General features: G+C 28.1%; 2 protein-coding genes across 2 annotated transcripts in view; both read left to right on the forward strand.

The window, feature by feature from the left end:
* Positions 1–8,048, forward strand: part of LOC142238871 (atrial natriuretic peptide receptor 1) — a 28,115-nt gene extending 20,067 nt beyond the window's left edge. Inside the window, exons 12-16 of the mRNA XM_075310598.1 lie at positions 1,830–2,355; positions 2,450–2,777; positions 2,846–3,185; positions 6,799–7,072; positions 7,130–8,048. Coding sequence (XP_075166713.1) covers positions 1,830–2,355; positions 2,450–2,777; positions 2,846–3,185; positions 6,799–7,072; positions 7,130–7,350 — 1,689 coding nt within the window. The 3' untranslated portion in view covers positions 7,351–8,048. The remainder of the gene's footprint in view (positions 1–1,829; positions 2,356–2,449; positions 2,778–2,845; positions 3,186–6,798; positions 7,073–7,129) is intronic.
* Positions 8,049–12,750: 4,702 nt separating this feature from the next.
* Positions 12,751–16,234, forward strand: LOC142241433 (ribitol 5-phosphate transferase FKRP). Its single transcript, XM_075313205.1, has 3 exons — positions 12,751–13,962; positions 14,026–14,142; positions 15,014–16,234. The coding sequence occupies exons 1-3, from the start codon at positions 13,204–13,206 to the stop codon at positions 15,848–15,850; spliced, it is 1,713 nt and encodes a 570-aa protein (XP_075169320.1). The 5' UTR covers positions 12,751–13,203; the 3' UTR covers positions 15,851–16,234.
* Positions 16,235–21,917: the final 5,683 nt, after the last annotated feature.

Below are 21,917 nucleotides of genomic sequence, written 5' to 3' on the forward strand. Positions count from 1 at the left end.
TTTCCTATAGAAAAGAAATTTTCAGAAAATTTCCTGTAGAAATTAAATTTTCAGAAAATTTCATGTAGAAATTAAATTTTCAGAAAATTTCATGTAGAAATTAAATTTTTAGAAAATTTCCTATAGAAATTAAATTTTTAGAAAATTTCCTATAAAAATAAAATTTTCAGAAAATTTCCTATAAAAATGAAATTTTCAGAAAATTTCCTATAAAAATGAAATTTTCAGAAAATTTCCTATAAAAATGAAATTTTCAGAAAATTCCTATAGAAATTAAATTTTCAGAAAATTTCCTATAGAAATGAAAATTTTAGAAAATTTCCTATAGAAATAAAATTTTGAACAAATTTCCATAGAAATGAAATTTTGAAAAAAAAAAATCCTATAGAAAAGAAATTTTAACAAAATTTCATATAGAAAAGAAATTTTCAGAAAATTTCCTATAGAAATGAAATTTTTGGAAAATTTCCTATAGAAATGAAATTTTTGGAAAATTTCCTATAGAAATAAAATTTTCAGAAAATTTCCTATAGAAATTAAATATTCAGAAAATTTCCTATAGAAATGAAATTTTCAGAAAATTTCCTATAGAAATTAAATTTTCAGAAAATTTCCTATAGAAATGAAAATTTTAGAAAATTTCCTATAGAAATAAAATTTTGAACAAATTTCCATAGAAATGAAATTTTGAAAAAAAAAAATCCTATAGAAAAGAAATTTTAACAAAATTTCATATAGAAAAGAAATTTTCAGAAAATTTCCTATAGAAATGAAATTTTGAGAAAATTTCCTATAGAAAAGAAATTTTCAGAAAATTTCCTATAGAAATGAAATTTTCAGAAAATTTCCTGTAGAAATTAAATTTTCAGAAAATTTCATGTAGAAATTAAATTTTCAGAAAATTTCATGTAGAAATTAAATTTTTAGAAAATTTCCTATAGAAATTAAATTTTTAGACAATTTCCTATAAAAATAAAATTTTCAGAAAATTTCCTATAAAAATGAAATTTTCAGAAAATTTCCTATAAAAATGAAATTTTCAAAAAATTTCCTATAAAAATGAAATTTTCAGAAAATTTCCTATAAAAATGAAATTTTCAGAAAATTTCCTATAGAAATGAAATTTTCAGAAAATTTCTTATAGAAATAAAATTTTCAGAAAATTTCCTAAAGAAATTAAATTTTTAGAAAATTTCTTATAGAAATAAAATTTTCAGAAAATTTCCTATATGAAAATTTGAGAAAATTTCCTATAGAAATGAAAATTTTGGAAAATTTCCTACAGAAATAAAATTTTCAGAAAATTTTCTATAAAAATGAAATATTCAGAAAATTTCCTATAGAAATGAAATTTTCAGAAAATTTCCCAAAGAAATTAAATTTTGAAAAAAAATTATAGAAATGAAATTTTGAGAAAATTTCTAATAGAAATGAAATTTTGAGAAAATTTCTTACAGAAATGAAATTTTCAGAAAATTTCATATAGAAATGCAATGTTCAGAAAATTTCTTATAGAAATGAAATTTTCAGAAAATTTCCCAAAGAAATTAAATTTTCAGAAAATTTCTTATAGAAATGAAATTTTCAGAAAATTTCCCAAAGAAATTAAATTTTGAAAAAAAAATTATAGAAATGAAATTTTGAGAAAATTTCTAATAGAAATGAAATTTTGAGAAAATTTCTTACAGAAATGAAATTTTGAGAAAATTTCTTACAGAAATGAAATTTTCGGAGAATTTCCTGTAGAAATTAAATATTCGGAAAATTTCCTATGGAAATTAAATTTTCGGAATAATTTAAGAAAATTATTTTATCTTACTTGCTTTCAGAATTTCTCGCTCCAACAGTATGGCATACATTCGGGACGTGCTTCTATAGCCAGCTGTACATCTTTACCCTTAACGCAAGTTTTCACTACAATTGGCATATTCAAGGGAGAACGTGTTGCCATAAAAAAGATCCATAAAAAGAAAGTGGATATAACATCAACCTTATTATGGGAAATTAAACAGGCTCGTGATGTTAGTCATGAGAATACGGTACGATTTGTGGGATCCTGTATTGATTTGCCTCGCCCAACGGTACTCATATTAACCGAATATTGTCCGAAGGGAAGTCTTAAGGATGTCCTAGAGAATGAAGCCATACAATTGGATTGGAATTTTCGTATGTCCTTAATACATGACATAGTTAAAGGAATGGCCTACCTTCATAATAGTGATGTTCAGGTTCATGGAAAACTACGTTCCTGTAATTGTTTGATAGATGGTCGATTTGTTTTGAAAATATCTGATTTTGGTTTGAGGACTTTAACCACCCCTTCGGAATTTATTAAAGATCAAAATTATTTTAATAGTAAGTATTGTTGGGCAAAAAAATCCTTGCAAGAAATAATGCAGGATGGATGATAGGTATCAGATGTAATAATAAAAAGTTTGTTTTTGTGTAGAATTTATGTGGATTGCTCCAGAATTGCTGCCGTTAACGGTATTCCCAGGCAATCCGGCCACTCAAAAAGGTGATGTCTATTCGTTTGCCATAATTTTGGAGGAGATTGTTGTTCGAGGTGGACCCTATGAGACAGCTAGGCAGTTTATGGATATACAAACAATTTTAAATCGAGTGGAGTCACACGAGAGTCCCCCATTTCGTCCATTTGTGGGTCAACGCGATTGTCCGCCTGATGTTTTGGATTTAATGGAGAAATGTTGGGCTGATCATCCAGATGATAGGCCAGCATTTGCTGCCATACGATCCACAGTGAGATTGATAATGAAGTAGGTATCATTTTAGATATCACTTGGCTACATTATTGAGATATATTATGGCTCTCCTTTTATTGCAGAGGATTTTGTGAAAACCTAATGGATGATTTGTTGCGTCGCATGGAGCAGTATGCTAATAATTTGGAAAGTTTAGTCGAGGAAAAAACAGAACAGCTGAGCATAGAAAAGAAGCGTACTGAAGAATTGCTATATCAGGTCTTACCACGACCAGTTGCGACGCAATTATTGGCCGGAGAAATGGTTCAACCTGAGCAATTTGAATGTGTGACTATTTATTTTAGTGATATCGTAGGCTTTACAGCCCTTTGTGCTGAGAGTGGTCCCATGGAAGTTGTGGATTTCCTTAATGATCTCTATAGTACATTTGATCGTATTATAGGATTTTATGATGTCTATAAGGTGAGTAGTTAAACGTAGAGTCTTGCAGGGCTCTCTACTGAACTTGGTCAACCAGAGTGAATGGTTATAGTACCTCAGGAAGCGAGGAAGTGGTGTTTCTTTCTATTTCTCCTTCAATGTAAATCACGAGTATATGTTACAAGTTATCATCATCAACTGAAGTTCGAGAGATGTTTTTTCTCTATTGCTTGTAATGAAGTTATTGCAAACCGTAGTGCCAGATCGAAATCTCAGCGATTGGGCTGAAAACAAAGTTGATACAAATATTATTACAATCCTATTCAATTTTGGTTGGTGCTATTAAAAAATGGACTACAATAACTCCATGGGAGTTATTGTACTGAATAGTCTAAGTGATCCAGCAACTTAATCGGGCTGCCACTTTAACTTAACCTTTAACTCCACGGGAATACAATTACGCATTTATACCCTATCCCATTTTCCAATAGAAATCTCAATCACATACAAAAATTGGTACACTTGCGTTGTTCGGCATTCAGAAAGGTTGGAGGCTACTTTCCTATTTTCTGGTGTCACAGACTTCTGTGAAAGAAATGAAGACCACCCGACTCGCACATATAGGTTTGCTCTTACCTCGTGGCACAGACAACATGACATGTAGACAATGTAGACCATGAACTCTGACCCTCTCCCGATCACGTTGGAAATTGACCTTGTGACAAACATCGTCATTCCCGGGAAGAGGACGTTTATGAACTTTGGTAAAGCTAACTGGGAGCTATTTACCACGTTAACGGAGTAAGACTTTGCCATTACTCAACTGACAACGTTAGCTCCTCCAGAAGAGAAGATCTCCAGGATACCGAGTCTCGCTAAAGAGATCGACCATCTTGTTATCACTCCTGAGCGAGCAAAGTGACACAAGCATTTGTAGGAGTCCGATCTGGTATTCAAAAGGTAGTGATTGATGATTCGGAACCTCTGGAACCCCAAACGGAAAGACAAAATCTTCAATTGATTTGGGAAGCAAACTCCGAAGGATAATACCCGTACGGCGAATACTTTCTGCAGACGAGCAACAACAACTGCAAGCAGAAGGCAAAAGCGAGACTTCCATGCACTCAGACTAAACAGCCCCCCTATGGTACCTTAAAGCTGTATACCGTCCTCAAGGCTGTGAACTGTCCGCTTCTCCTTTTTTTGTGCCGAAATCGACAGTCGCCTTTTTCACGTGTGTGGGAGACATCCACCTTTCAGCGTCGATGAGAGACGGCTGCCTAGAGAGACTCACTCTGTTATGATCTGGCATCACCATGTACCTCCCACTTCTGAACCCAGCAATTAAAGATGAATGCCAAAATGTGTATATTCGCTTCACATCGCGAGGCATCTCTTCGCATGTCCTGCCACCGTGGTGCAATGGTTAGCATGTCCGCCTTGCATACACAAAGCCGTGGGTTCGATTCCTGCTTCGACCGAACACTAAAAAGTTTTTCAGCGATGGATTATCCCAGCTCAGTAATGCTGGTGATATTTCTGAGTGTTTCAAAGCTTCTCTAAGTGGTTTCACTGCAAAGTGGAATGCCGTTCGGACACTCCGTGATAAGAGAGAAGTTTACCAATGTGGTATCACAATGGACAGAATAGTCTAAGTGAGCCTAATACATCGGGCTGCCTCATAACCTAACCTATGTCCTGCGAACCCAACATTCCTGAGGGAGTTCGTTTCCTCGAACTGGAAGTAGACGCCTAAAAAGCTAAATGCCCAATGTAATTGCATTGTCTTTTCAGATCGTACAAGCAGAAGGCAAAGGCGAGTATTCCGTGCACTCACACCAGAGAGGTTCCTATGGTCACCAGCCACTGCTGTGTACTGGAAGGGCTACACTACCATAAGAGCCGTGGGGTCGATGCCTGCTTCGACCGACAACCAAAAATTTTTTCAGCGGTGAATTATCACCTCTCAGTAATGCTAGTGACATTTCTGGGCGTTTCGAAGCTTCTCTAAGTGGTTTCAGAGCAATGTTAAACGCCGTTCGGACTCGGCTATAAAACTGAGGTCCCCAGTCATTGAGCTTAACATGGAATCGACAGAACTCAGTGATAAGAGAGAAGTTGATCACTGTGGTATCACAATGGACTGAATAGTCTATGTAAGCCTGAAAATTTTGATTGTCACCTAACCTACTACTACCAGATGTCTTTGTCTGCAAGGATCGGAAACTTTCTGCCCCGAAATCGACAGCAGCTATTTTCACGTCGTGGGAAACCACCACTTGTCAGCGACGAAGATAGACGGCTGCAGATCATCAGATGATATCTCAGCTATGATCTGACATCTTTATGTACCTACACAGTTACCTCTAACCTCTGAACCCAGAAATTCAAGATGAATGAAGTCAGTATTACAATGGTATTATAATCGACTGAATGGTCTAGGGTAGGTATGGTAGTTGTAGTGGCAGCCCGATATTTCAGTGGTGAACTTCTCTCTTATCACTGAGAGCTGCCCGATTCTATGTTTAGCTCAATGACAAGGGACCTCCTTTTTATAGCCGAGTCCGAACGGCGTTCCACATTGCAGTGAAACCACTTAGAGCAGCTTTGAAACACTCAGAAATGTCACTCTTTGCATGTCGAACCCAACATACCTGAGACAACTCGCTCACCCGAACTGGTTGTAGACGCTAAAACTCATGTTTGCCTTTTCTAGGATATACGTACATATCCTAGGGGCCGCAGCAAACACGTTGACTCCAAATCTTAGTGATTAAACTGCAGAATCTCAGCGATTCAACTATCAATGAAGTCTCAGTGATGTAAGTGCAGACCGAAGTGTCGGGATTGAATATCTGCCTGAGGACTAAGTAATTTGAAATTCGAACCGAAACCTCTGTGCCTGAATTGTAGATCATAGTCTCAGTGGATAAGCTGCAGATTGATTGAAATACCGAGCGGAAATTCTGTGGTTCAACTGCACAGTCTCAGTATTGAAAATTCCCTCTGCCTCTGCGTGTTGGAAATATACTGAACAGTACCAATATATTTAGTAGGGAGCCACCGTGGTGCAATGGTAAGCATTCCCGCCTTGCATACACAGGGTCGTGGGTTCAAACCCAGTTTCGACCAAACATCAAAAAGTTTTTCACCGGTGGATTATCCCCTCTCAGCAATGCTGGTGACTGATTGTTTCAAAGCTTCTCTATGTGGTTTCACCGCAATGTGGAACGCGGTTCGGACTCGGCTATAAAAAGGAGGTCCCTTGTCATTGAGCTTAACATGGAATCGGATAGCACTCAGTGATAAGAAAGAAGTTTACCACTGTGGTATCACAATGGACGGAATAGTGTAAGTGAGCCTAAAATATCGGGCTGCCATTATACCTAACCTAACCTAAACTAACATATTTAGTACGTTATGGTACAATTTTAGTACCTAAACATGGAACTTTATATACCTTGATTTTCGTGTGCTTAAAATTAATAGTCGGTGTTCCGGTTAATAGCAGTGCAAGTTGCAAGATAACTTATTTTTCATATTTTTGGAATAGTTTGGGTCCCGGGTTCGTCTTCTGTATCTATTGAATATGGGTCATATATCATTGAATTGTTCCACGCTAATGTTGACACTATCTTTAAACAATTTTTGTTAGGTGGAAACCATAGGAGATGCATACATGGTGGTATCGGGACTTCCTGAACGTAATGCTGATAATCATGCTCGAGAAATTGGTCTTATGGCTTTAGCTATCTTGGATGCAGTAAAGAGTTTCAGTATAAAACATAAACCAGAGTATCAATTAAAAATAAGGATTGGTATACATTCGGGACCCGTTTGTGCTGGAGTGGTGGGACAGAAAATGCCACATTATTGTCTATTTGGAGATACTGTGAATACGGCATCACGTATGGAATCAACAGGAATGCGTAAGTATTCCGTAGCTTTAAAGACCCCTTCGCTTTAAAAATCGCTTTCAATTGCAGCTTTACGTATTCATGTCTCCTCGGCAGCCAAAGTGATATTCGACAAATTTGGAACATTTGAAATGGAATTACGTGGTGAAGTAGAAGTCAAGGGTAAAGGTACCGTGACAACCTATTGGCTTGTTGGTTGCTCTGAACCAGATCCTCGACCACCAACACCACACAAAAATAATAATGACGATGTTCCATTTCCAATCCTGTTTCCGGCCATTGGAAAGTAAATGTCCATATTTATGCTATTTTCGAAAATATTTTCTTTAGTTCATTATCTTTATCTAAGCTAAGTTGGAGTGCTTAAATTTTATTTATATAAAGTCTGTGTACTATTCTAGATCACCAATCACTAAACTATTTAATCCCACTATAGTTCAATTATATTAGCATATATAGTTTGCATTGAAATTTCACCTGGTGAATTATGATGGATTTATGAAAATCTATCACAAGTGATATGAATATGAGTATTTTTGTTAGTGTTGTTTAGAAAAAAAAAACCAAAGGATTTAATTTCAAATGGTTTCTTAGGACTAAGCGAATGTGGTGAGAGAGTAAGATTAATATAAAAGCCATTGTGGGAGGGTGGTCGCATAAACACTTCAATTGTCAATAAAGTTTCCTTTTAACACTCGATACTCTACCAAGAGAAGAAAACATGTTTCAAGAGCAAAATATTATTTTTGGACAGGGAATATGTCACATGTTTGTCTGTCTATATCTTATTTACGATATAATTTTGTATGCGCTTAAAATATGTATTGTTTTCACGTCACTTTGCAAGGACTATTAATGTTAAGTATAAAAATGTTTTATATGGTGAAGTTAATCAAGAAGTTTGTATAATGAAATTTTGTATGAGATTTTTAAATGGAAACTTTTTGAAATAAATCTTAATGTTAAATGTTTAACATAAAAATATGTACATATATAGTTTTTATTTTGTAAGACTTATAGGTGGTTCCATCAATGACAATGTGGCACAACCACGATTGCAACAGTTGGTAGAATTCAACCAAAACTGGTAGAGGTTTTACTGTTTGGTAGCTTGGTAGAATTGTTTTCCAAATAAGAGATTCTTCCAATTTCTATAGAAATAAAATTTCGACAAAATTTTCTATAGAACTAAAATTTCGACAAAATTTTCTATAGAACTAAAATTTGACAAAATTTTCTATAGAAATAAAATGTTGACAAAAATTTCTGTAGAAACAAAATTTTGACAAAGTTTTCTATAGAAATAAAATGTTGACAAAATTTTCTATAGAAATAAAATTTTGACATAATTCTCAAATTAAATTTTGACAAAATTTTCTATAGAAATAAAATTTTGAAAAAATTTTCTATAGAAATAAAATGTTGACCAAATTTTCTCTAGAAATAAAATGTTGACCAAATTTTCTCTAGAAATAAAATGTTGACAAAATTTTCCATAGAAATAAAATTTTGACAAACTTTTCTATTGAAATAAAATTATAACAAAATTATTTATAGTAAGAAAATTTTAACAAAAATGTTTATAGAAAGAAAATTTTAACAAAATTTTCTATAGAAATAAAATTTTGACAAAAAATTTCGATAGAAATAAAATTTTGACAAAATTTTCTGTAGAAATAAAATTTTAACAAAATTTTCAATAGAAATAAAATTTTGAATAAATTTTCTATAGAAATAAAATTTTGACAAAATTTTCTAGAGAAATAAAATTTTAACAAAAATGTTTATAGAAAGAAAATGTTATCAAAATATTTTGTAGGAATGTAATTTTGACAAAATTCCTGTAGAAATAAAATTTTGACAAAATTTTCTATAGAAATAAAATTTTGGCAAAATTTTCGAAAAAAATTAAATTTTGATAAAATTATCTATAGAAATAAAATATTGACAAAACTGTTTATAGAAATAAAATTTTGACCAAATTTTCTATAGAAATAAAAAAAGATTCTATAGACATAACATTTTGCAAGAATTTTATATAGAAATAAAATTTTGATAAAATTTTCTATAGAAGTAACATTTTGACAAAATTTTTTATAAAAATGTAATTTTGACAAAATTCCTGTAGAAATAAAATGTTGACAAAATTTTCTATAGAAATAAAATTTTGACAAAATTTTCCAAAGTAATTAAATTTTGATAAAACTTTCTATAGAAATAAAGTTTTGATAAAATTTTCTATAGAAATAAAATATTGACAAAACTGTTTATTATAAATAAAATTTTGAAAAAAATTTCTATAGAAATAAAATTTTGCAAAAATTTTCTATAGAAATAAAATTTTGACAAAATTTTCTTTAGAAATCAAATGTTGACAAAATTTTCAATAGAAATAAAATTTTGAATAAATTTTCTATAGAAATAAAATTTTGAATAAATTTTCTATAGAAATAAAATTTTGACAAAATATTCTACAGAAATAAAATTTTAACAAAATTTTTAATAGAAAGAAAATTTTTACAAAAATTTTTATAGGAAGAAAATGTTAACAAAATATTTTATAGAAATGCAATTTTGACAAAATTCCTGTAGAAATAAAATTTTGACAAAATTTTCTATAGAACTAAAATTTTCACAAAATTTTCTATAGAAATAAAATATTGACAAAAATATTTATAGAAATAAAATTTTGACCAAACTTTCTATAGAAATAAAAAAAGATTCTATAGAAATAACATTTTGACAAAATTTTCTATAGAAATAAAATTTTGACAAAATTTTCTATGGTAATAAAATTTTGCAAAAATTTTATATAGACATTAAATTTTGCAAGAATTTTATATAGAAATAAAATTTTGCAAAAATTTTATTTAGAAATAAAAATTTGATAAAATGTTCTATAGAAATAAAATTTTGATAAAATTTTCTATAGAAATCAAATGTTGACCAAATTTTCTCTAGAAATAAAATGTTGACCAAATTTTCTCTAGAAATAAAATGTTGACCAAATGTTCTCTAGAAATAAAATTTTGACAAAATTTTCTCTAGAAATAAAATGTTGACAAAATTTTCTATAGAAATAAAATTTTGACAAAATTTCCTATAGAAATAAAATTTTTCAAACTTTTCGATAGAAATAAAATTTTAACAAAATTATCTATAAAGAAAATTTTAACAAAAATGTTTATAGAAAGAAAATTTTAAAATTTTGAAAAGAAAAATCTATAGCAATAAAATTTTGACAAAATTTTCGATAGAAATAAAATTTTAACAAATTTTTCAATAGAAATAAAATTTTGACAAAATTTTCTATAGAAATAAAATTTTAACTAAACTTTTTATTAGAAAGAAAATTTTAACAAAATTTTCTATAGAAATAAAATTTTGACAAAATTTTCTTTAGAAATCAAATGTTGACAAAATTTTCAATAGAAATAAAATTTTGAATAAATTTTCTATAGAAATAAAATTTTGAATAAATTTTCTATAGAAATAAAATTTTGACAAAATATTCTACAGAAATAAAATTTTAACAAAATTTTTAATAGAAAGAAAATTTTTACAAAAATTTTTATAGGAAGAAAATGTTAACAAAATATTTTATAGAAATGCAATTTTGACAAAATTCCTGTAGAAATAAAATTTTGACAAAATTTTCTATAGAACTAAAATTTTCACAAAATTTTCTATAGAAATAAAATATTGACAAAAATATTTATAGAAATAAAATTTTGACCAAACTTTCTATAGAAATAAAAAAAGATTCTATAGAAATAACATTTTGACAAAATTTTCTATAGAAATAAAATTTTGACAAAATTTTCTATGGTAATAAAATTTTGCAAAAATTTTATATAGACATTAAATTTTGCAAGAATTTTATATAGAAATAAAATTTTGCAAAAATTTTATTTAGAAATAAAATTTTGATAAAATGTTCTATAGAAATAAAATTTTGATAAAATTTTCTATAGAAATCAAATGTTGACCAAATTTTCTCTAGAAATAAAATGTTGACCAAATTTTCTCTAGAAATAAAATGTTGACCAAATGTTCTCTAGAAATAAAATTTTGACAAAATTTTCTCTAGAAATAAAATGTTGACAAAATTTTCTATAGAAATAAAATTTTGACAAAATTTCCTATAGAAATAAAATTTTTCAAACTTTTCGATAGAAATAAAATTTTAACAAAATTATCTATAAAGAAAATTTTAACAAAAATGTTTATAGAAAGAAAATTTTAAAATTTTGAAAAAAAAATCTATAGCAATAAAATTTTGACAAAATTTTCGATAGAAATAAAATTTTAACAAATTTTTCAATAGAAATAAAATTTTGACAAAATTTTCTATAGAAATAAAATTTTAACTAAACTTTTTATTAGAAAGAAAATTTTAACAAAATTTTTTATAGAAAGAAAATGTTAACAAAATATTTTATAGAAATGTAATTTTGACAAAATTCCTGTAGAAATAAAATTTTGATAAAATTTTCTATAAAAATAAAATTTTGACAAAATTTTCGAAAGAAATTAAATTTTGATAAAATTGTCTATAGAAAAAATAATATTGACAAAACTGTTTATAGAAGTAAAATTTTGACCAAATTTTCTATAGAAATAAAAAAAGATTCTATAGAAATAAAATTTTGACAAAATTTTTATTATAAACAAAAGTTTGAAAAAAATTTCTATAGAAATAAATTTTGCAAAAATTTTCTATAAAAATAAAATTTTGACCAAGTTTTCTTTAGAAATCAAATTTTGACCAAATTTTCAATGGTAATAAAATTTTGCAAAAATTTTCTATAGAAATAAAATTCTGCAAAATTTTTATATAGAAATAAAATTTAGCAAGAATTTTATATAGAAATAAAATTTTGCAAAAATTTTATTTAGAAATAAAATTTTGATAAAATTTTCTATATGCTTGCAAAACTTGTTTAGGCAGTAGCCGACTATCAAACCCTTTTTCGGAAGGTTCAAGTGTAGTTGACATTGGGTTGAGTGAATTACCCGAATTTATTCTGATAATTGGTTGCTAGTTTTGCTGCAAGTAGAGGATGCTGATGAGGAATGTGGTAATTCCGAAACAGCTGTACATCCAACCATCTTGCAGTCTATAGGGCTTTGCCCAAATAAATTTGACAAGCATACTTTTCCTCTGTTGGTTAAGCTACACTTGTAGTTTAGTCAATGCATGGCTTTAAGCTGAGATCAAAGACAATAATAACGATTGAAGAGAAGCCAACAATAACAAACAAAACAAATAAAATTTTGACAAAATTTACTATAGAAATAAAATTTTAACAAAATTGGGTTCACTTTGTTTTGAGTTATAGATGTCTCAAGTAACAGAAATATTAAAGGTACAACTAAAAACATTTAAGCTTTTTTCTTCAAAAGCTTTAATTCAGTATATTCCTGAAATGTCAAATAAGACATCTCCAGCATAGATGTATCATGTAAAGTTAACAGAAATGTTAATTCACTTATACCTGTATTTCTTGGTCTATGCTATACAGCTACAAAACTTTTAAGCTTTATTCCATTAAAAGCTTTTCAGTTATTCTCCTTTTCGCAGTATATTCTTGTCAAGTGTCAAATAAAAGCTTCCAACACATTGTCCATATGTAGATACGACAACAATGTACTCCTTTATCCTTATATTGACTTTAGCTGTCAAAATGTGAAAAAGGTGCTCAAAGAAAATCAAATTTGCAAAAAAAAAAAATAGAATAAAAAAGGATCTGAAGAGTAATAAATGAAATTAAATCAAGTACAGATACTAAGCCAAGGAACAAACTGCAATATGAATTGAATTCTTAGAATTTAAAGTAGAATAGATCAAAACAGAAAGTCATGTAGAAGCAGATTCCCGTGAAAACATCCCAAGGAACAAATAGCAATAGACCTTCAGATATGATGCTTGCACTGAATATACAAACAAGTCGAAAGGAATAAAAGGATACACAGTAACGAAATCATCTCATCCCCGGTTTAATCAATAGCAGTGCACGCACACATAAAGCAATAGTAGTCCACCAACCACCATTACAAACAATACCACCATTGTCCTCATCAGCACTGTAGAAGACCTACATCAACAATCCTCCAACCTAATAGCAAAAGTAACAGAAACCATGAAAATTATGCGTGTTCGTCATGCCAAACTCATTGTGGTCTTGATAGTCATAGCGAATCTTATACTTTTCTATTATTCGTGGAAATCAACATTGTGGAAAAATATAGCAGCCTCATTGACTCTGCCCAATATGGAGTCCTATGATTTGTTAAGAAAACCCACACAGCCTCATGTAGAGAAATCACCCAAAGATCGAGCCCGCAATGCCTTCAAACATATTCGAAAATCTATAACCATAGTTTTTCGAACATTCTATACATTCGAGAATGACATTAAAGACTCCATTGATAGTATATTGGACGTGATACCCAATATGCCCATTGTCATATACCTGGAGGGTATTCCCTATCCCCCATTGGTCTATCAACGTAATAGTTCAGCAGGCAGAGATGAGGTTAGTGTACGATTTGTTAATCTAGGATTTGATATTGCCAAGCCCATATACGAGCTTAACCCCTTGTCGGCCATACATACCAAATATGCTCTCTTTATGCCAGATAGTGTACGATTGTCTAGTAAAAATCTATTGCAAAAAATTCTAAGAGAAATTAATACCAATACCTGGGACAAAGATCCCAAGGTGGTAAGTAAATCGAAAGCTATGATTGCCCCCGAAGAGATAGTGCGTAGAGTGATAATAGTCCCCTTTGCGGGTAATTTGAAATCGTTTGTCGGTTGTACCCAAGTCACTTTAGATTTACCAAATTGGACGATACAATATGTGGCGGTGAATAGTACAAGTGATAAATGTGATTTGGTAAGGAGTTTTTAAGTAATGAAATTGAATGAATTTTTGAATTAAGCATTTTCATAATTTTAGTTTTTACAAAAACATGCTTTACTCGTGGATGTGGGAGTACTCAAAGAAATGCCAGAACCCTTGGCGGCGCCATTTCCTGAAATGTTCTACATACAATCCAAGCTGAGTAATATTACGGTAAGTATTGATGTAAAAAAAATACAAATATTTTTGAAAAGTCTGATTGAGGATTATTGTGCAGCTTTGAGATTCCTAAAGATTCCATTAGTTCTTCGTTTTTAAATAGATTTTAGTTCAGCTCTTCTTTAATGACAATCAAAACATTAAAAATTTTTATGAAAAAAAAATTAAGTCGAAAGACATTTTTTGGTCCTCAATTATAGGCTTGACTGTTTCCAATTTATTAACGCGTTATGAGAGCTCTACTAACATATATTACTGTTATGAGAGTCCATTCTCCTATCCATTTCGATTAAGATATTTTTTAAGAGACCATTTACACTCTCAGTAATCATGTTCGTAGTAGTAGATGATGAAGCTTGTTTACCGAAACGTTTATCCATTAGCATTATTATACACTGAGGGGGCCTCGCTCAAGCTGCGGAGAGGAGTGCTGCTGTTGCTCTTAAGAAAAGCATTATGCTGAAGATCTCTCACTCGTTTAGATCTCATAAATAACATATCATTCTCAGTTGCAATGTTATTAGCTTGTGTGCAGTTGAGACTGGAATCTGTCATTATTGCAAATGTCGAGAATGAGAATAATGTTGATATGATTATAGAGGTTAAGTTCCTTTTTGGTTGTTGTAATATTGCTTTTTTTTCAAAAGCTTTGGTTATGTTTTATGTTGCAAGTTTATTTTATTATTTAAAATTTGTTTTTGGTTTGTTGTTGGGAGAAAAGTGATTTATATTTAATGTGGTGGTATTTTCACAAATCTGTTATTTTTCTCTCAAATCTCATCTATGACTCCACGGTCGCTCTCTCATTTGTTTTATATTAAATTAGCAAATACATTTTAAAATTTTATTGTTTTTTCCCTTTCAGAAATTCGTTTATCCCCAATCATTTCAAGATGGACGTCGCCTCTTTGCCGCCTATCACACGAAACAGAGACGTACCGATATTAGACGACGTCAATTTCGAGAAATGTACAAGAAACTACAAATCAAACGAATCGTAAGACGTTCTCATAAAATTTCGACAAAAAACGATTCCAAAGATTCCGCTTCGTATAATGCCCAACATAATTTGGTATTGGACACACAATTCTCCTCTTCGAATTTCTCCTTGCCACTAGTAACTGATATCGATTTAATTGGTTGTGAACGAACCACCAAATCCTGTGTGGGTACTGTGTACAATCAACGTCCATTTTATGTCTATTTGGGTAAACATACACCGCCCTGTTGCCTGGATAAATTGAAGAGTACATTCAATCATGTCCTTGAGGAATTTGAAAATGTTGGCATACGCTATTGGCTGGACAATCAGGCATTGCGTACAGCCATTGATAGCAATCATCTATCACCCGATGCCTATGACATTGATATTAGTTTTAATGTCAACGATTTGGAACGTTCCAATTCATTGAAGAAATCACAAAATAAGCCCTATGTGGATAATGAGGGTTTCTATTGGATTAAGGCCACCGATGGTCATTATTTTAAGGTGCAATTTTCGAAAATCAATCAAATTGGAGTGAATCTATTGCCGTTTGAGATAACGGGTAATGTTGTGAAACCAAACGGTTTCTTTGGTTGGAAGGCAAAACAATTTTCAGCGGATTTCTTGCATCCAATGTCGACGGTGCTGTTTTTGGGTAAAAATATTATGTGTCCCAATAATGTGAGAGATTATTTAGATTTTAAGAATATCCCCTAAGAAGTGGCTAAATGAATGATCTGCCTCAAAGGTGAGTATATTCTGGATCATTTAATCCCTATGGAGATACACGCAGAAAGAGAATACCTTGAATTGAAATGAAATTTTAGACGAGGTTTTGGGTGCCATAAGTTATGTTTTGTTTGCCTTAGAAGAAAGAGTGGTAAATTTTTCTACGGAACGGAATTTGCGATACACGAAGCTTTCTTTTTACGGCAAAAAAGTTTTTTTTAAGAGCAAATAAAAAGGGCTAGAGATACGGTTGCCACTCGTGCCATAAATAATGGACCAAAATTTAAAGAAAATTTTACCACAAATCTAGCAAATTTAAAATATTTTAAAGCTTTCGATCAACTTTTTGTGGTTAGTATGAAAAAATGTATTTTCTTCGAATGAATGAATGATGTCACCTATTAGCGAACATTTTTTGGGTTCAAAAATATCCCTTTAATTGTAAATGTGTCGAATTTAGTTTGTACCAAAAAAATTGAACTTATTCCAATAGACATTGATACTAACAAATAGTACTAAAATTTTTAAAGAATTTTTTAAAGAAATTTAATTATAGAAAATTTTGTCAACATTTAATTTATATTAAAAATTTTGCAAACACTTTTACTTCAATAGAAAATTGTGCCGAAATTTTATTTCTATAGAAATTTGGGCAAAATTTTATTTCTATAGAAAATTGTGCCAAACTTTTATTCCAATAGAAAATTTTGTCAAATTTTGTTTTCTATAGAAAATTTTGCCAAAATTTTATTTCTGTAGAAAATTTGGGCAAATTTTTATTATTATGGAAAATGTTGCCAAAATTTTATTTTTATAGAAAATTTTGTCAACATTTTCTTTCTATAAAAAATTTTGCAAAATTTTTAAAGATTTTTTAAAGAAATTTAATTATAGAATATTTTGTCAAAATTTTATTTTTATTAAATATCTCGCAAAAATTTTATTGCTAGAGAAAACGTTCCGATTCATTGTCAAAATGTTATTTTACTTCATTGATACCGACATTGATACTAATAAATAGTACGACAATTTTTAAAGAATTTTTTAAAGAAATTTAATTATAGAAAATTTTGTCAACATTTTATTTTTATTAAAAATTTTGCAAAAACTTTTACTTCAATAGAAAATTTTGTCAAATTTTGTTTTCTATAGAAAATTTTGCCAAAATTTTATTTCTGTAGAAAATTTGGGCAAATTTTTATTATTATGGAAAATGTTGCCAAAATTTTATTTTTATTGAAAATTTTGCAAAATTTTTAAAGAATTTTTGAATAAAAATTAATTATAGAAAATTTTGTCAAAATTTTATTTCGATTGAAAATATTGCAAAAATTTTATTTCTATAGAAAACGTTCCGATTCATTGTCAAAATTTTATTTTACTGCAATAGATTATTGTGCCGAAATTTTATTTCTATACAAATTTTTGGCAAAATTTTATTTCTATGGAAAATTGTGCCACAGTTTTGTTCCTATAGAAAATTTTACCAAATTTTGTTTTCTATAGAAAATTTTTACAAAATTTTATTTCTACAGAAAATTATGCCAATTTTTTTCTATAGAAAATTTCTACGGAAAATTTTGCAAACATTTTATTTCTATAGAATATTTGGTCACAATTTTATTCCTATAGAAAATTTTGCCAAAATTTTATTCCTATATAAAATTTGGCAAAATTTTATTTCTATTGAAAATTTTGCCAAAATTTTATTTCTGTTGAAAATTTTGCCAAAATTTTATTTCTATAGAAAATTTTGCAACATTTTTAAAGAATTTAAAAAAAAATTAATTAAAGAAAATGTTGTCAAATTTATATTTTGATTAAAAATATTGCAAAAATTTTATTTCTATAGAAAATGTTCCGATTCATTGTCAAAATTTTATTTTACTTCAATAGAAAATTGTGCCGAAATTTTATTTCTATAGAAATTTTTGGCAAAATTTTATTTCTATGGAAAATTGTGCCACAGTTTTGTTCCTATAGAAAATTTTGCAAATTTTGTTTTCTATAGAAAATTTTTACAAAATGCTATTTATATAGAAAATTATGCCAATTTTTGTTTTCTATAGAAAATTTCTACGGAAAATTTTGCAAAAATTTTATTTCTATAGAAAATTTGGTCACAATTTTATTCCTATAGAAAATTTTGTCAAAATTTTATTCCTATATAAAATTTGGCAAAATTTTATTTCTATTGAAAATTTTGCCAAAATTTTATTTCTATAGAAAATTTTGAAAAAATTTTAAAGAATTTTTAATAAAATTTAATTATAGAAAATTTTGTCAAAATTTTATTTTGATTAAAATATTGCAAAAATTTTGTTTCTATAGAAAACGTTCCGATTCATTGTCAAAATTTTATTTTGCTTCAATAGGAAATTGTGCCGAAATTTTATTTCTATAGAAATTTTTGGCAAAATTTTATTTCTATGGAAAATTGTGCCACAGTTTTGTTCCTATAGAAAATTTTGCCAAATTTTGTTTTCTATAGAAAATTTTTACAAAATTTTATTTATATAGAAAATTATGCCAATTTTTGTTTTCTATAGAAAATGTTTACGGAAAATTTTGCCAAAATTTTATTCCTATATAAAATTTGCCAAAATTTTATTCCTATTGAAAATTTTGCCAAAATTTTATTTCTATAGAAAATTTTGCAAAATTTTTAAAGAATTTAAAAAAAAAAATTAATTATAGAAAATTTTGTCAAAATTTTATTTTTATTAAAAATATTGCAAAAATTTTATTTCTATAGAAAATGTTCCGATTCATTTCAAAATTTTATTTTACTTCAATAGAAAATTGTGCCGAAATTTTATTTCTATAGAAATTTTTGGCAAAATTTTATTTCTATGGAAAATTGTCCCACAGTTTTGTTCCTATAGAAAATTGTGCTAAATTTTGTTTTCTATAGAAAATTTTTACAAAATTTTATTTATATAGAAAATTATGCCAATTTTTGTTTTCTATAGAAAATGTTTACGGAAAATTTTGCCAAAACTTTATTCCTATATAAAATTTGCCAAAATTTTATTTCTATTGAAAATTTTGCCAAAATTTTAATTCTATAGAAAATTTTGCAAAATTTTTAAAGAATTAAAAAAAAAATTAATTATAGAAAATTTTGTCAAAATTTTATTTTGATTAAAAATATTGCAAAAATTTTATTTCTATAGAAAATGTTCCGATTCATTGTCAAAATTTTATTTTACTTCAATAGAAAATTGTGCCGAAATTTTATTTCAATAGAAATTTTTGCCAAAATTTTATTTCTATGGAAAATTGTCCCAGAGTTTTGTTCCTATAGAAAATTTTTACAAAATTTTATTTCTATAGAAAATTATGCCAATTTTTGTTTTCTTTAGTACATTTCTACGGAAAATTTTCCAAAAATTTTATTTCTATAGAAAATTTGGTCACAATTTTATTCCTATAGAAAATTTTGCCAAAATTTTATTCCTATATAAAATTTGGCAAAATTTTATTTCTATTGAAAATTTTGCCAAATTTTTATTTCTATAGAAAATTTTGCAAAATTTTTAAAGAATTTTTTAATAAAATATAATTATAGAAAATTTTGTCAAAATTTTATTTTGATTAAAAATATTGCAAAAATTTTATTTCTGTAGAAAACGTTCCGATTCATTGTCAAAATTTTATTTTACTTCAATAGGAAATTGTGCCGAAATTTTATTTCTATAGAAGTTTTTGGCAAAATTTTATTTCTATGGAAAATTGTGCCACAGTTTTGTTCCTATAGAAAATTGTGCTAAATTTTGTTTTCTATAGAAAATTTTTACAAAATTTTATTTATATAGAAAATTATGCCAATTATTGTGTTCTATAGAAAATTTTTAGGGAAAATTTTGCAAAAATTTTATTTCTATAGAAAATTTGGCCACAATTTTATTCCTATAGAAAATTTTGCCAACATTTTATTTTTATGGAAAATTTTGCCAAAATTTTATTTCTATGGAAAATTTTGCCAAAATTCCTATAGAAAATTTTGCCAAATTTTGTTTTCTATAGAAAATGTTTACAAAATTTTATTTCTATAGAAAATTTTGCCAATTTTTGTGTTCTATAGAAAATTTCTAAGGAAAATTTTGCAAAAATTTTATTTCTATAGAAAATTTGGCCACAATTTTATTCCTATAGAAAATTTTTCCAAAATTTTATTTTTATGGAAAATTTTGCCAAAATTTTATTTCTATGGAAAATTTTGCCAAAATTTTGTTTCTATAGAAAATTTGGTCAACATTTTATTTCTATAGAAAATTTCGCAAACATTTTATTTATATAAAAACCGAAGTACCTCTTAGTTGGAGAGGAATGTTTTGGAAAATCTACCAAAACATCAAGAATTCTGCCAATCTATCAAACATTAAAAAATCGATCGTTTTTGGTACAATTCTACCAATTGTGCCGTGGTTAGCGACCGTCATTGCATTATTTGTCATAAATTCGGGTTTGTTTACTCTTAAAGAGAATTTATAAAAAGGGGTATTTCGTGTGTAAAATTTCGTTCCTGATGGAATAGTTTTTCTTTTTTTTGTAAGGATTTTAAATTTAATTTTAAATAAAACAATTTTTTGAGTGTAAATATAAAATATTATAAAAGTTTAGAGTCTTAAGCAAATTAAATAATCTTGGGACAAAACTAAAAAATGATTTCATACTTATGTAGTCTTAAGGAAAACATTGTGAAATCGAATTGATAATCAGAACAATATAATATTTTTTACAGGCCTATAAAATACGTTTGTGCAAACCAAATTTTTAAATAATTTTTTATTTTGTTGCTAATGCCTTTTAGAAAAACAAATGGATCACTTTTACAATAACCAATAACTTTTGTCCCTAACGAAAATTTAAAAATAATACCTTTTCCTATTACTAAAATAAATTAAATAAATAACATTTGTTGGAAACATTTGTATGGTTGCGACCAATCAAATTTATAGCAAAGTAAAGTCTCTAAAACGAAGATTTGTCTTAAATTTCATTTAAAATCAAAGTATTGTTTTGTTTTTTTGCGTGTATAATTATCCTTTTCGGAAAATCTTTTGAGAGAAAGAGACGCTTAGAAATATGACTTAGTTAGATTTTTATTAATTTAGTTTATAGTTTACTAATGCAAAAATCCTTGATTGTTGATTGTAATTTAATTACTACTACCCCTATCCTCCTTTTGTATTGGTACTACCATTATCTAAGTACACTTACAAAAAAAAATAAACTTTGTTAAGTATTTAGCCTTATATTGTGAAATACTTATACTTACACATAACCACACACATACACACACACACATGAATACCTAAACACATATATTACACTTATAATAAATGATAGATAATCTCTGTGACACTATATAGTGAAAAATCTAAATGTATTTTGTTTTTTAATATTCTTAATATTATTGTTATATATATATTTATTATTATTATTTTTTTGTATTATGAAAAATTTCATTATCTCTCGATTTGATTTCTTGAGGGCATAGAATCTGTAACTTTTATAAGATTTTCGAAATCTAGAGGTAGTTTAGATCATAATAGTCATCAAATTCAATATTTTCATATAGCCCCTATATCAACCGATATATAGATTTTCCTTCTTGGAGAGGAAGAAAACACAATCCGATTTGCCTGAAACTTGTAATTAAGAACTATTTTAGGGTGACTTTTAATAGAGAGTTCCCTCCCTATGGACCGACTTTCCCAATTGATTTTCTTGAGGACATAGAAACCGCAATTTGAAATCTACACAGAAAAAATATCACCAAAATATTTCCAATATAAGTCAATGATTAAACATTTTAAAATTTTTAATTCAAAAATTAATCGATACAATTAAATTTTTAATCAAACTCGAAAGACTAAGTCACTTAAAAAAAGGTGATGGATTTTTTTTTTAACTTTTAACTAAAAATTTATTTCAAACAATCAATATTTTAATGAAACTAAAAACACTAACGGCAATTTTCATGTAGCTCCGTTAGACTTTTACTCCCAGTTAAAAGAAAGTAAAATGGAAATATTTTCTATCCGGT

Source organism: Haematobia irritans, chromosome 5 (genome assembly GCF_050003625.1).
Source record: "Haematobia irritans isolate KBUSLIRL chromosome 5, ASM5000362v1, whole genome shotgun sequence".
Classification (NCBI taxonomy): Eukaryota; Metazoa; Arthropoda; class Insecta; order Diptera; family Muscidae; genus Haematobia; species Haematobia irritans.

Excerpts from the sequence above, each read along its gene's own strand:
- LOC142241433 (XM_075313205.1), top strand. The coding sequence starts at position 13,204 with ATGAAAATTATGCGTGTTCGTCATGCCAAACTCATTGTGGTCTTGATA. Across the intron at positions 13,963-14,025 it reads CAAGTGATAAATGTGATTTG|TTTTTACAAAAACATGCTTT; the intron begins GTAAGGAGTTTT and ends TCATAATTTTAG. Across the intron at positions 14,143-15,013 it reads CCAAGCTGAGTAATATTACG|AAATTCGTTTATCCCCAATC; the intron begins GTAAGTATTGAT and ends TTTCCCTTTCAG.